Source organism: Pogonomyrmex barbatus, unplaced genomic scaffold (assembly GCF_055798465.1).
Source record: "Pogonomyrmex barbatus isolate J1 unplaced genomic scaffold, ASM5579846v1 scaffold3, whole genome shotgun sequence".
Taxonomy (NCBI): domain Eukaryota; kingdom Metazoa; phylum Arthropoda; class Insecta; order Hymenoptera; family Formicidae; genus Pogonomyrmex; species Pogonomyrmex barbatus.
Window position 1 is genome coordinate 351,023 of NW_028297127.1, and position 16,459 is coordinate 367,481.

The 16,459-nt window shown below is 31.4% G+C and overlaps 1 protein-coding gene and 2 long non-coding RNA genes across 9 annotated transcripts in view; 2 read left to right on the forward strand and 1 right to left on the reverse strand.

Annotated features, from left to right (window-relative positions):
- LOC105425564 (uncharacterized) overlaps positions 1 to 16,459 on the reverse strand; it is a 74,102-nt gene that overhangs the window by 7,591 nt on the left and 50,052 nt on the right. For 5 of the 7 annotated variants that reach the window (XM_089079376.1, XM_089079375.1, XM_089079377.1 and 2 more), the window contains 2 exons: positions 13,982 to 14,005; positions 4,957 to 5,050 (listed from right to left, as the gene is read on the reverse strand). In XM_089079376.1, the coding sequence (XP_088935502.1) occupies positions 4,957 to 5,050; positions 13,982 to 14,005 (118 nt within the window). The remainder of the gene's footprint in view (positions 1 to 4,956; positions 5,051 to 13,981; positions 14,006 to 16,459) is intronic. The other 2 variants (XM_089079378.1, XM_089079381.1) reach the window with 1 other exon arrangement.
- LOC148935901 (uncharacterized) lies at positions 657 to 6,204 on the forward strand. The gene is made up of 3 exons (XR_016139815.1): positions 657 to 789; positions 3,307 to 3,641; positions 5,605 to 6,204. It is a non-coding gene; the product is annotated as an uncharacterized LOC148935901 (long non-coding RNA).
- Positions 9,349 to 10,969, forward strand: LOC105425563 (uncharacterized). Its single transcript, XR_967663.2, has 2 exons — positions 9,349 to 9,718; positions 10,293 to 10,969. It is a non-coding gene; the product is annotated as an uncharacterized LOC105425563 (long non-coding RNA).

A 16,459-nucleotide genomic window follows, 5' to 3' on the forward strand; every position in this document is an offset into this window, starting at 1 on the left:
CTTTCTTACTAACACATTTCGCATCTCTCTCTCTCTCTCTCTCTCTCTGTCCTGTCCCTGTCAGTTTTAGGAACACTTTGGCCTTCTTTCCAAGTTATACTTCATCTCTATCGCACGCACTATTTCCTATTTCTGTTTCGCTCTGCCAAATGGCTTTACTAATGCACTCTTTGTCGACTTTCCGCTTCGCTTGCGGCAAGGATATATCACCGTTTACACTTGCGCGATGCTCGCGCTGACTAGCTTCGTGAATCCTTGGCATTCGATCATTCGGAAGGTCTTCCTTTTCTAGCTCTCGCTCTCTCTCTCTCTCTCTCTCTCTCTCTTTATTTCTCCTATACACGCACGTGGACGCGAATTTAAGGGAACGGCGCCGCACGGCGTCGTTTCTCACTGCCGAAAGGCCGCAGCCGATGCAACTCCGCGACTACGTCCGCCTGTTCATCGCTCGCAAACCAGCGCGTATCTGAATCGGAGAACGATGCCTGATCATCTCTTATACGCCGCTTCGTGACGTCACGGACTAAGCGTGACGACGATTGGTGCGCGTCGCGCACGACAGCCAATCGCCGCTTCGGCGAAATTCAAACGGTACACGACGCCTGTCCGCTCTCTCACCTCGCCGACGCAATTTGCGCACGTCGTCATAGTTTTGTCGTGCCGGAAGGCCGACAGGCGGACTTACGTCCTTATGTCATGTAATCGCTACGTATAACCGACGCGACGCGACACGATGCAGCCGACGGCAGTGGCGACCATGGCCTCTCACGTTCCTTTTTTCTTTACACGGTATTTCTCTTTGTATCTGGTGTATGCACGTTACCGCGATGTATCGCGATGATTAACAAAACATTTAGAATATAATTGTTCTGCGTTCTTAGAAAGAGAAATTCACGAATTTGACTAAAGACCGTTTTTCTTTTCGTTTTTCGCGACAGTCACGTGTAACGTAGATGTTCAACTCGATATATTTAGTTTTATAATTTTATATCACAAAGTTCGATGATATATCGATACGATCTTTAATCAGCAATTATTAATCTATGGATTACGAATAGAATTTTATTTATTAAATATTTTCATATACAAAACCGATCGCTTTATTCTTGAAAGAAATAAGATGAAAAAAATTCAATCAAGTTGATAGATTAAGTGAAATTTTAACAAATTTTGTCAAAAAATTATATATTTTAATATATATATATATATATATAATATATATATATATTAAAATATATATATATATATAATATATTATAAGTTCATATATTAACGACACGTGGTTCGCGATCATGCTTTGAATTTATATATTAATTCAAAGAAAAATTATTCTACACTAAGAGCCTGTTCGCCGATTAATGTCATTTATATTTGATTACTATAAATTTATTATTTTATGTAAGTAAAATAATACTGCATCGAATTTTTATCTTAAATATTTAAGACACACAGTTAAATTAAATCATGTTAAATTAATTTCAGTTAGAATACACTTCACTCATATTGAATAAAATTCAGACAAAATAAAATAAAAGAATCAAAATAAAATAAAATTTATAACCGATCGCAATAAGAAGCAATAAGAATATTATATTAAAATAACTCAGATAAGATGAAATCAAATTGCATCAAATTTAAATCGAGTTTAATTCGAGGAACTCAATAAGAGACAGATCGATTACAAGAGAAGGGAAGAGAGGGGTAATTTTTCTTATAAATAAAGCGATATTTATCAGATCACGATAGGAAATAATAATTTAGAGACCGCCGTGTCTGCGATTACGTAATGACAGTTGTGAGAACGCCTTTATTACTTTACACAACATACCTACCTAGAACTCGTCTACATTACATACGTAACATTTACACTGACCTAACAATAACAGCAAGCTCCTCATCTAAATCCTACATGCTCATATATCGTTATCTTTACTGTCGAAATTCCACGGGCTAAGTTATAGCCTTAGACGGAAAAAAATGATGTAGTATATGTTGAATCTCGGGCGCAAAAATTGATATAATGAAACGGAACGGAATAAGATAAAATGAAAAATAAATTATAAAATCTTTAGAGTAATTCGCATCAAGATTTAAGATAAAATTCTATTTATAATTTTACGTGCTGCGAAATATGAAAAACAACTGCATAGTGAGAATATATAGATATATAACTATAAAAACACACACACACACAATTTGAAATCTATTCTCGTATGTAGCAATATATCTATGTAGCAATACAGATAAGGAATTCCGATTCTTAGAGAAATTATTCAAGACGGTTTTTCACCGACTATCTAAGATGTAGATATGAGAATTTATTATTAATTGATTATCGAAGTTTGTCGTACATACAATAAGACGGATGAATCATTCAGCGATTGCTGGATTTAACGGAAAATAATGAATGGACACAGAGAAATATTGAACCTCGCTGGCAAGACGATTACAAAATCTTCATCTTTCTTGGAAAAATTATATTTGCCGCTTCTTGCCGTTTTATCGAAAAATTATATTTACAAGTGATTAACAATTATAGGTTATATTATATGATTTCTTCATTAATCAGTTGATCACGAAAATCGAACTATTGACGTTGACATCAATTTTATTAAAATTTTATCAGAGTCTATCAAAGTTGCAATAATAAGAAATGGCGATACAACGTATAGTGTTAGAATATTGTTTAATCCAAATAATAATGTATATGTGTGATATAAATGTAATAGCTATTTTAATATTATATGTTATATTCTCGCGTTATTTATCTAGTCGCGCAATTTATTTTTCCAATGACAAGTATAACTTTCATGTTGAACTTTATTTTCAAATAAGAAAAGAATATTTTTCATGTGTGAAAGCTGTCGTTAAAACACGTGCTCATTTTTAGCGTCGGCGAGAATAGAAACGTCTCAGGTTTCAGGCAATTGTCCAAGAAGTGCGATTAAGCGCAAAAATTGAATAAAATAAAAAGAAATTTGTCTGGTTATTTAAATATTCTTCAAGTTTTGTCAAATTTATCGGTTCACAATTTAATCGAGAAAATAAAAATACACATATTAAAATATGTATGCTGCATCTTATAATCTTATTAATCTTATAATCTTAAGAATTCTTTTTTTTTTTTTTTAATTAAAATTTAGACGAGCCAGTTTTTTCGCGGCTCTTTTTAATTTTATAATATTACATTTCCACAAATAAAAATTGTGTCAGTTTATTTGAAATTATCGCATCATATATATATATATATATATATATATATATATTTTATGTAATATACGATTAAAAGACTGAAAATTCTTTTAGAGGAAAGCTTCATCTCGCAAGAGGCCGGCAACATTACTCTGTATCAACGAATGAGTACAGACAGTATCTCGACGATGTCTCGTGATGACGACGACGTTCTGGGAAGAACATCCGAAAGGAAAATGCATACCATAAGGAAACCATACGAGCGTTGCCTTTATCTCTATTTCCGTTCGGCGTTCGCCAGACGCGTACGCGTGCTGTTTTCAGCCACGCGTCCTGACAGCCACACGCCTGAATAGATGAATAAACGGACGCTCTCGGATTCCGAATTTTCCTACTCTCTTTTATTTAATTATTAATTGTCACATTCAATCGCTGAAGATAGTCCAAATGTAAGTCGAAATATTTGATAAATTTTTTGTCAATGCTGCAAATTGTAATTATTCATTAAAATTTGTTGATATTATTTGAAGAATTGCGCACTTAATACTCACTTATCATACTAACTCTCAGTAGCTTTTAACCTACATTATTTATGTTTTTCTTTTTATTTCACTTCTGTGTTACTAATATGAGTAATATAATAATGTTTTATATATATATATATATATATATATATATATATATATATATATATACAACCACTGATATACACAATACATATAACTATCAAAACGATTTTCGCGATGACAGTCATTCACAAAGCAATCGCAGTAAGAGAAACCAATCGGTATCAGGAAAAGGATACAAAGGATCATATTCTTTATATTTAACCGTTACTATTAATTGAGAGAGAGAGAGAGAGAGAGAGAGAGAGAGAGAGAGAGAGAAATTCAAAAGCCGACCTTACTTAATAATTTTTAGCGCATATTTCGATAAAAAAGATAAAATCTAGTTAGCTATAATTATCGTGTATTCATTATGCAAAATTTTTTCACCGCTGTTTTTCTTCCATTTGTTTTTTCCCCAGTGCATTTTAGCACTATAGTTAATAGTATTCATCAGATTGTACTATTACGCTAATATAAATTTCTTAATTAATATCAACAATTATCTAACTTATAATGGATTAAAAGCTATTCGTCAGACTGATAAAAAATACAGTTATTAATAAGGTTGCATTGTATACTTATTTTCTATTTTTATAAAATAAAAACTAATTTCGTAAAAAACCATCATCATGTGTGACATAATTTTTATAATAGTATTTTATAATAGTATTTTATCTTGATAAAAATGTCACAATTACATCTGTTGTTAAATAAATTAATGTAACACAAAAATTACAAAAATAGGTTTTAAATTTCAGTATAAACATTTTAAACATTTCTAAATTATTACTAATTGGTAAACTAATTTCTCCAATATTTTCTTTGCAATAAGAAAATTGATATTTTTCTAAAGTATCTAAAGATTTGTTAGAATTGATTCATGTTCTCATTCTATATTAATTGTTATTTTTTAAATAATGAAACATTTTTTAAACCAGTTATAAAAATAAGATAAAGTAATGTGGACAGAACAATCAATAATATAGAATTATAGAACATGTAGAAATTATAGAACATATAGAATTTATACAGAATCCGCGTTAGAAAGGCTTAAAGACGGATTTTTTTTACCATTAATAGATAGATGAGGCTTATTATGAAATTGTTGATATTAACATCAATGATGGAAGGTACCATATGATAAAGAGATACTTACCTGATCGTTACGGCGAGCAGGACGATCAAAACGCCCACCAGAACCATAGCGATCAGCACTCCACCTATCATGTAAACACTACCGGTGGGTGGATCTGCAACAAGATTTTATCTTGGTTTTTTATTTTGTTCGGAACAACAAAAAAAATATTCAATATTTGTGAGAATTAAAGCATGCAAGAAAAATTAATATCCTCAAATATTTGAGGATATTAATACAATACTACTATAATATATATTTTGAAAGAGTACATTACATCTATAAAAACTTATCATTTTGAAAAAAGATTGAAAAAACTACAAGTATATATTTTTTAAAAAAATAAACTATATACTTTCTCAATCGATTTATCTCATTATTTTATGCACAAAAGTTAAAATACAATTAAATAGTTTTCGAATAGTTTACGAGATATTTTATGTCAGAATGTGTGCGCGACTTTGCTGCACTTTGTGAATTTGGCACAAGACATTACCCAATATCGTGTGAATGAATACAAATTGAATTATTTAAATGTCCAATACATCGAGATTCAATTTGAAAATTTCTCGACTACTTAAAAATCTAGAAAATTTTAAATCAATCTAGTTCTAATTTGATAGAGGAAGGAAGTATAAGTTGTAAAATGTTGCGTTGGAATTCTTTTAGATAGAATCTGGATAGATGAAACAAGATTGGCGAAGATAAGACGAGAAGCGAACCGATCGTTCGACCGAGCGAAGGCCGAGTCACATTTTTCCCTGGCTTCTCCGACCGCGAAAGAAGAACCTGTCGTCCTTTCAAGTTCAACGCCATCTTCGAGTTCGACTTGGGGTAAAAGGGATTGCGTGAAAAGGGAGATCTTATGCCGCTGCGGCGTAAAATATCTCCCGCTTCTCGTGAAATCTCATACTATATCTCATACGTTTCTCTAACTCTTCTCAAACGAATCCTACAGTTATTTTCTTGTCGATTTTCATTGGACAACTTCGAGACAGAATGAAAAACAGTTTGTCACGCGACTAATTCGTAGAAGCTATGTTCGTAAACACGATATCTCCTTTATTTATGCAACAAAATGAAAACGCTCCTTTGGAAATGAAGAAGATATGATTTATTTTGGATACAGCGGAAGAAAACAAGAGATTTTCAGGGAATAAAAAGGCTTACTGTTTCTCGAAAGAGACAATATGTAATATTTTTGTCTCGTAAAGTGTTCTATAACTATCTTTCTTTGGAGTAAAATAAAATTACAGAATGTTTAATGAATTGTCTGCTGCGTAGCGATTTTTTTTTATAGCTTATATATATGACGAGAGCACATATGTTCGGCGAATCGGCGTAATATTCCGATCGTCATCGCGGAACACTCTGCGTCTCGTCCGCAAACAGTTTGGAACCTGTCCAGTTTGTCGCAAAACAGTTCACAGATTGCCGTCAGCTGATGCCGTTGGCAGATCCCGAGTTTTATTTTTTTGACCTCGCCAGATATAATAGTCACAACATTTCAGGAAATTCAAACAGTCTCTCTCGTTGCAAAGAGTTGATCTTGAAACTGTCAATTTTAACAGATAACATCGTCACAACAATTGTCAAATGATCGACACTTAACAAATAATATCATTGGAGTATTTCAGAAAACGATGTCCACACGATGTCTTTATAAAGAGATGATATTTTGGAGATATTCAAGATAATTCAAATTAATTTTAGCAAAATAAAATATAAGCGTTGTAAAAATAATCTACAATCACACATTAGAATATCACACATTAGAATTTACTTTAGGAATAGTGGATATAGATAATGTAGACAATAAAATGATAAAATTAAATAATATTTAAAAACTTATTTTTTAATAAAAAATAAATCAAATGTTATATTTTCTCTCATGTTTACGTTATATTTTCTCTCTCTTTCATTAACATGTATGCTGTGTACGTGTGCCTATATTACATACATACATACTTTGTGTACACTTATTATATTTTAACAATAATTTCGCTTACATTTTTTTGTGTAATTTCACTATTAGCTCAATATTTTATTAATTTACTAGTTTAAGAAAAATCGCAAGACTAATAATATTTAGCTCTTGAGAAATGGTAAAGATATCAAACATAATCATACGTTACATAACGATTCATATCGACACATGTTGTACTTTAATAATGCAAGAGCCTTCCTGTAGCGCGCAAGGACAACATTAAATAATTAAAGCATATGGTACTAATAAAACTGACTATCCTTGGTCAAAGTCATACGTTTCTTATCTTTTAGAACTATTCAAATTTTTAAGAGATTATTTAAAGTTCTTACATATTCGCACTTACATATATGCATATTAAAGCTTTAAGATTTGTTCAGATCTAACATCCAGGTATTTGCATATCAGGAAAGCGAATGCGATGCTACAAATTAGAGTAATTTGGAGACTTCGAATTTTCTAAGATACTTTATCAAATACATACTTTATCAAATACATATACATATACAAACACATGAATATATAAACAGTAAATTAATACGTTTCCATAAATAAACTTATTCAGCAAAATTTTTCTATTCGATTAATAAAATAAATCTTATTAAAATATCAAATAATTGGTTATTAGTAAAATTTGTTTATTTTTATATTAAATATATAGAAGCAGCAATAATTTTGCTGCGATAGCTATTATTTTTCTCCTTGCAATAATATATTGGTATAAACCTTGACTTATTTCTATATAAAGTTAATCGATAATAATGTATATGTGTGATTAATTATTCAATGAGAACTAATCAGTCAAATCACAAATCACATTTGTCGAATAAGATTACGATTAAAAAATTGTGGAGCGAATTTAAGTAAATTATATATATATATATATATATATATATATATATATATATATATAATATATAATATCATAATTCACTTAAATTCTCTCTACAATTTTTAATTGTAGTCTTATTCAATAAATCTGTGATTTGACTGATTTGTTAAATTTTTTTCTTAGCCTTATAAAAAAAGAGTACAAAGAGACAAAGTGGAGAAAAAGAGGGGAGGAGAGAAAACGGAATGCTTTGTGAGATTCGCAGTGGTTTCTCTATTGGCCGTTCACTTTGCCATTTCTCTATGTAGGACACAGTCGCTTGAATCATGTCATGATAAAGACGAAGAAACCTATTCGCCGTACATCGATGCGTCAATTTTATGCTAATGTCATCGTCAGGGTGCTAATAGTCACCAGCCAACATATACGGATACACTAACTACCAATTTTAAATATAGTTATATAAATATAGTATTTAACAAATCTTATATTCATAAAGTTCTTCTGAAATTCAAGACGTTATTTGTGAAGAATGTACAAGGACGCTAAAGGAGCTTAAGGAATCGTGAGATATTTGTAAATTTGTTTTATATCAATTGTACACTCTCATATATTTTACAAAAAAATTTATCATTTCTTCTCAATGCATAGACATTCTTAATAATCAATTATTAATTTTCATCAACTAATTCTATTGAATAATTAATCACATCTATATATACATTATTGTCGATTAATGTAATAAAGAAATAAGTCAAAGCTTATATCAATATTTTATTTAAGGAGAAAAATAATTGCTATTGCAGCAAAATTGTTGTCTATATATTTGATATGAATATAAACAAATTTTACTGATACCCAATTATTTGATATTTTAGTAAGATTCATTTTATTAATTAAATAGAAAAATTTTGCTGAATAAGTTTATGGAAACGTATTAAGTTGCTGTTAAAGCAAAACTCTATCTGTAGTAAATGTTATGACAAAACTGTTATCAAAATGAGCTAAATCTTATAAGCTAAATCTCACGAGTTAACTCAATGAGAATTAGCCCGATTGGAGAATATATAGAAAGAGAATTAATTTGTTATTGAAGCAAGATATTTTGCAGATTTGTGATAAAACCATTTCGACAAATAAAAACAAATATGTTTATTATTCACACATAATAATTGATAAAATTTGCTATAATAGCTAAATATTTGCTGCTTCAATCTCAAATCTCTTATATCCGCGAGGCTTTCAAAAATAACTAATGTTCAAACAACAGACATTAGACTAAAAATCGGATATACATATCTCTTCGAGTTATTAGATTGAATCGATTAGATTGATTATGTCGTGATCGAATATATGTATATCTTCGGACTTTTGCTCGGTCGAATATTACTTGAGCTGATATTGAATTGCGGTGATATCGCGAAGCAACAATCGTTCTAGGCCGGTTTTTGACTAACGTTGCGGTAACGTAAATCGCCACGACGTGACTCGAACCGAGGACTCAGCTTACGCAACTTAGTCGCGCAAATGACCGTTTTTTTCCGTGATTCCATGCCTCGCGTTGTCAGGATCGACGATGATGACGCATGAGATACTCGTCAAGAGAATCGGGAAAATGTCGTTGGCGTCATCCACATTGCCGTTTATCATCTTTCGCAAATCCCCCTCACCCATGATGATGTCATTGACTTCATCAATAGAGTTTTATGAACGAGATGGGAGAGGATATTTTAATTTCGTCGGGATCTTTAATACAGAGATGTCATGAGTGTAGTCTCACTACTTTTCAAACGTTTCATTGTTGAAATTATTATTGTATCCGCGCGACTGAGACGTACCTTCGATGCTATATCCAGTTGCCGCTTAACCCTATTTATAACAGTATAATCGAGACGTTACGTTATCCCGTTAAAAATAGCAGCACTGCTCTATCACGGATAAGGCGCTTGCCGAGCGATAAATCCGTAAGTAGTAATTAAGTCGTATTAATAAATTGCCGTACATCGCAACGTACGATGAAACGATGATACCGTACGAAGTGAATGGCTCCCAGGCCATTCTCCGTCGAAATACTTTTCTCCACTCTCTTGACTGATTAACATGATTTCATCAATGAAGTTCAAAGAAAAATGAAACTGGTTGAAGAACGAGTATGTCGAGTCTATTAATAAAATTGCAACTCTCTGAAAATACACAAAAGTGAAATACGAATGAGTGTGCTAGAATTAATTAAACTAACAATGAAGAGATTTGCATAGATTTGCGAACGAGATTTCTGATTCGAAATGGCCTCGAGAAGCCGATCCGCCAGCTCATGCGTGGCACAATAGTCCCACCGCGAAATTCCACCACTGTAACAAAAATATGAATGTCTTCAGAAAAAAAAAAAAAATGATTAAATTCTCTCTTCGTTACTTTCACCAGTTTCGAGTTTAAAAGTAGTGGTCCTAGGAGTCCATTTTGTATATACTACCGCAGCATCCTGTCTCTGTAACCAGCTGGTGATTCGATTTGTGGACTTTGTTTAATTTTTTATAGGATAACAGACGTCAAGGAAATGAGCTTGAGTTTGATAATGCCATCGGTACATTTATAACCGTCCAACTGTTCAATGACGCAGTTCAGTGATGCAGATTCATCTCGGCACATTTTAAGCTACAGGTAAGGTGTATGACCCAAATATTGTCAGTCGATCGATTTGTGCGTATTTGTGCGATAGCAGAAGACTGTTGGGATTCGATTTGCTTGAATTGAATCGATTTTATCCACTTGTACAATCTAACGAATAGTCAAATACGCATGTAATCGTTTCGAGTTTACAATTTTTACTTAAATTCTATCATTCTTGAATATTCTTAGAATAATATTTCCCGAAGATCCCTGGAGATTCCGGAACAGATTTTTCGAGAAACATTGAGCTCTTTTCACTATTAATAATGATATAAATTGCTCGTCTAGGTGCTTAACTGAATTGTAGGAGTTATGAAAACAATATCAATACACAGAACAATGAATTCACGAAGTACATTATTGTGTGTATGATAAATACCAATCGATGATGAGAAAGAAAGAATTGAAAGAAGACATTTAAAAGACCCTGACATTATTTAGAAACCTTTAAAAAAATTCATCGATCTAATATTAGCTTGATTGATATATTGCTAAACTTTAAATATATTAAATTAAAATGACATTATGAAAAGTGAAACAAATAATATTTTATTTCATTAATAAAATTACTAATTGATTATGACTTAAAAAATTAATTTTTCCTAAAAATAAAATTTGCTATAAAAAGACAATTTTGAAATATTAAATAAAGAAATAAAATAAACCCAATAAAATGAACATGTATATTGTTCTTTATTTTAAGACTCAATCTTGACTGCAATAAAATTCAAACTTGATTTTCTGAACATATACGAAATAAGTTCAGGCAATTATACCAAGAAGGAAAAAAGGCAACTCTTTCAATCTCTTGATATTATCAACATGAACGTAATGACATTTTTGCAAGATCATTAACGTCATTTACGCGGAAAGCGTGACGACAAAGTTAGAAGTATTTTCGAAAATAGATCAAGAATGCAATCATTAGTAGTTATTAAATGCGTAGGAATTATTTGCAAAAAGGAAATCATCCTGTGTTATTTCACAGAAGACAAAGTGATTCCGGGAACTTTTCGAGATCGCGCGTGACGTAATATATGAAACGATTTCGTATGTCGTGACGCAATTTTCCGCGCCACTTTATACCATTTCTAATAGTTGCGATACGCATACTGCATTAATTCTGACGTGTGACGAGCGAATTTGTTAATGTAAATTCTCGTAGATACAACGCGCGTACGTAATACGCTTGTAATCTGAACGTAATTTCAGCGAGATGATGAGCGCGAGCTCTCGTAATTGCGCTTGTCTACGTCAATGCGAGTGCACGTATGGATAAACAGCCATTATTATGTCGACTCTTGCGATTAGTACAATTGAAGTTCCGGCGGTATCGTCAAGGCGCAGGTGTCCCCCATGTGTCGTTATTTGCGTCTTCCTCTTCTCTAATTTGTTTTTTTTTTTGTCGCTTGCATCGAAAGTAGTGACATCTGTCTCACGAAGCAAATCACGTGATTCGTGGTTCCGATTATTCCCGTGTAAAAATGAAAAACACAAACAAATAGAAAAATGTCCAGGTTAACATCATTCATCTCTTTATGATCGTATGTACAAATCTGTATGTACAATCCGTATAAATGAGCGAAATATTCTATATAAATTTTATGCAGGTGGTTAATTCGCTAGTAAATTTTTCGGCGGTGAAATGAAATGCGGTAGGTATTCGCGAAGAAATTAAAGAATATTCAATATTTTGAAAGTGGCACAAATACGAGCAATTAGAACCAAGTACATATTTCGTTGCAAAAGCAATTGGGCACTCTTGCGATTTATTTTCGTGTTGCTTGAGTTCGATAACAATCGCGTCATGACCTTTCCGACCGCAAATTGCCGCCGTCTGACCTCCACTACGACCTGAATTCGATCGAGACGCTGATCGATCCCGAAAATGTTCTCGATTCCAAGCATCGAATTTTCGCATTCTCATCTTTCTAGTTAATGAATTTCGATATTTATTATGCCGATAATTATCATGTATTTTAAGTTAAAACGTACAAAAATTAGTAATATATTAAAAGAGGTTTCGTTGTGTGAATAAAATCATATTGTCCAGCATTAATTATAATTAATTTTGTGACAGATGAATGACATGAAGGTAAAAAAAAAAACATCAATTTTTCGATTATCGATTGAGAACCACTAGGGAAGATGATATGGAATGTTCGGATATTCAATTGGATTTATGGCCTGCTTTCTCTCCTCATTAATTATTTGAGAACACTTTGAGAATACTCTCGATTCTTTATAATCGGTCTATTTTCGTCGGATACGCGCCTATACAGAAAAAAAGACGATCTTGTTTTGCAGTAGAACGACGATTAATAAGCCGATTAATTTATCATTGGAATTTTCCGTCTCACAAAGACTCGCTCTTACACAAGATTAAATTGCTAATTCAACAAATTTCATTGAGTTTCAATAGATAAGTGACAGGCGATTTGCATAATTGCATTTTTCGCGCGATCGCATAAATCATCATCAGTCAGTCAGTCAGTCAGTTTACAATTGAATTTGACACAATTAACATAAATTCCTTTGAAAAAATAAATTACGTAGATTCATATAGAAGGTGAAAAATTTTTTAAAAATTTTCCCAACATTTATAAATAGATTAAAAGCAAATGTTTTTGAAAAAATTGTTTAAAATAAAAGTTTTCAGGTGTAAAGAAAAAATATGGTGCACACAAAAATTTTTTTATCGTATATTTTATAATATTTATAAAAATACTAATACAATGAAATATTTAAATGTAATATTTTTTAAAATAAAATAAAATCATGCGTTTTCTTTTATTCTTTTCTTTTATAAAAAAAAAAATTCTTCTTTCAATTCATTTTGTATATAAGCATGTTAAAATATAAAATATAAAAGTCAGGAATTTACATTTAAAATATAGATCAAAATAAAGATTGTATAGTTTCACTTGAAGAAAGTGAATATTAATGCTTCATAATGTGTGCATTTGTAAAAAAAGTTGTTGCGTGCATTATGTGAAATTATGCTAAATTTGAAATTTTTATTTGAAATATTCTTCAAAAACGCTTCGGTTTTTATTTTGAATTTCAATATGTTCTTTCTCTCAATCTATGTATTTTAATATAAGACAAAGCTAGATTACGTTAATTAGAAATCGTGAGAATTGTGCATATACGTCACTATTTTCCATGTTTCAACGATAAAGATAATAAGATCGAGTTTTAATTCTCATCTTCTTAAATATTGCAAAGCTGATCTTTCGTTATTCTTGTTATTTGTTGTTTCGTTCTTGAAAAAAATTATTATAACATGAGATAAAATATAATAAAAATGAGATACATGAAATAAAATAAGTGTTTAGGAGTATACAATGAGTTGCAATGATATGGTGAGAAGTGGCAGGAGAAGCCAAAATATTTATACTAATTCTTAGCATAGATATTTAATTATTTACACTTGTTAATAAAGAATATTAGATAAAATAATATGTAAAATAAAAGAAGCTGAATTAAATTAAATCAATAATAAAGGTTTTAATGTCAAAGATAAAATTTTGTTGCGCATGCAGTGGGAGACTCACCGAGATGTGACAACGAATATGGATCTGAAACAACAAAAGAGAAACGGCACGATTAAATCTTATTCAAATTTAAATGACGCGACCTGCGAGTCATCATTTAATTAGCTCAATTAAATTATGATTATGATTATGAAACAATATAATGCATAACTAACCTAGGTACGGGAAGAACAGACAACTTGCAATTTTTCTTTCGATATTTATAAATTCTGATATATTGAAACTATCAATCCTAGATAACGATGTAACAAGTTTATCTTTCATAATTGGCATCATAATATTTCAAAACGTACTTTCTAAAGCAAAAATCCATTTTCTGTCAACTAAACTTCTTTCGGAGTATTGTCGTAATGTAATTACCGTTAAGAATTAAGGGAAAAAACTTTCTCACAGATTGTAATATCATGTAATATCATGTATTTCATTTTGCCGCGCGTACTTAACTAATTAATCGCGATAATCGTTTCTTTGACAATAGATTTCAAATCACGGAAACAACTTTTTCGGCAATTATATACTCGCTTGATTCAATCAGCACGAGTTATCGATTCTTTGTACGATTTTGCCGAAGCAATTATCTTCTCCTTCCTTTTCGATTTTGTTTGTCGAAGATTATTATAGAACGTATGATCTGCGTTCAAGGCCCATCAACTGAATCTATCGACGTACATTAGATAAAGTAGCGGGGAAAGTCTATTTATAGATTGTAGGCTGCTTCGTTACCTTCTCTCTCTCTCTCTCTCTCTCTCTCTCTCTCTCTCTCTCTCTCTCTCTCCCGCTCTCCCCCCGCTTCGCGCCCCTTCTTTCTTTCCCTTTTTCTTTTCCTCCCCCTCTGTCTTGAGGAGGGAAATAAAAACAATCGAATGATCGATAGACTTTCTTCAAATCCGATCGCATTCTTATATGACGTTATATCATAAATGCTTTATGATATAACATATCGATAATCATATGAACTAAACTACCTTTGTTTATAAAAGAAAAAAAAAAGGAATTGGAAATGTAAATGCTCTTTTCCTTCAAATATAATTTAATTATAAATAATGCTTATAAAGAATATACGCATGTATTTTCTAAAATACAATATATAAATATAGTAATATATTTTAAGTGTTTTAATATTACTTCTTATTGTATTTTAGAAAATATATGCGTGCAAACATACTGTATAAAATATTGAGTAAACATTATATTCCTGTAACTCGGAAAGTCAGCGCCTCTACATTCGATATAACGTATAATCACTTCTCAATCTGAAATGTATTGATCAAATAATTAATTTATTTGACTAATCAACGTTTTTCTTATCTTGAGATTTTTTTTTTATAAAATGCCTAAATTATTACGATTCATTTTTCCAGAGCGTTTTGCAGAGCACACAAACTAATAATTTCATTGAATTTAGATTGCGCTGTTGTGATTCTCTCGCATGTATTAATTAATGTTTTGACATATCTTACATAGTTTTTTCGTTACACAATTTATTCTGTGTAATACCTTCGCACAGCACATAATTTAATCATCTATCTGAATCGCATTCCCGGAGTTACATTGAGTGTAATAATTTATATTAATGTGATGCAATCGGTTACAAATTTTTTTGACTGATGTCTCACGTGGTATTCACCAGCTGCTGATAGTTTTATACCCCATCTAGGAACCGAAGGAAATTATTTTTGCGCACAACAACAGGTGTAACTCATCAATAACATTTATGTTTTAACCTTGCATCGTTGAAATGTAGAATAAATGTTCAATTAAAGATAAAATTGACTGTTAAATCATTATCGTATTGCCTAATCATAATTAGCCCAGGCCTTTTTTATTTGGGCTAGATGCTTCTAATGTCAGGGTCGTTTTTCAATAGCGATATTGTTTACAAAATGTCAAGCAAAACTTTTAAAAAATAAATCAAGAAGCAACAAAATTAACTATTTCTTAATTTTGAATCAAAGTGTGTTTTGTTTTGAGTTATTTGATATAACAATTTTCTTCAAAAGATCAAATCGAATTATGTGGGCTTGAGAGAGAGAGAGAGAGAGAGAGAGAGGGGGGGGAGAGGAAGATAGAGAAAGAGAAGAAGATTCATGCGTCACAACGACATGCATGCGTTGCTGAAAGCCATGCGTTGCCACCCTAAATGTTGCGATTATTTTCGAATTGTGGCCTGGCAGAACACGAAGTTTATATCCGAATGCATGAGGACGAAAGTGGCATTATTTTCGGCTGCATGCGATTCAATTTAATATCGGGTAATGAGTTCTTCACTGGAGAGAATCTCAAAAATTTTAAGACGTACAAATCATACAAATTCGAAAATCGCTGCATTCAAAACTCGAAATAAACTGAAACTCGATCTCTTGTCACGCAATAAATAAAATTTTCCTTCATTTTTTTTTTTTTAAACAGAGTTTTCTGTCCTAAAAGAGTTTTTCAAGAATTAAAAAGGATTTAATAAATATATGCGCAGATTACTGT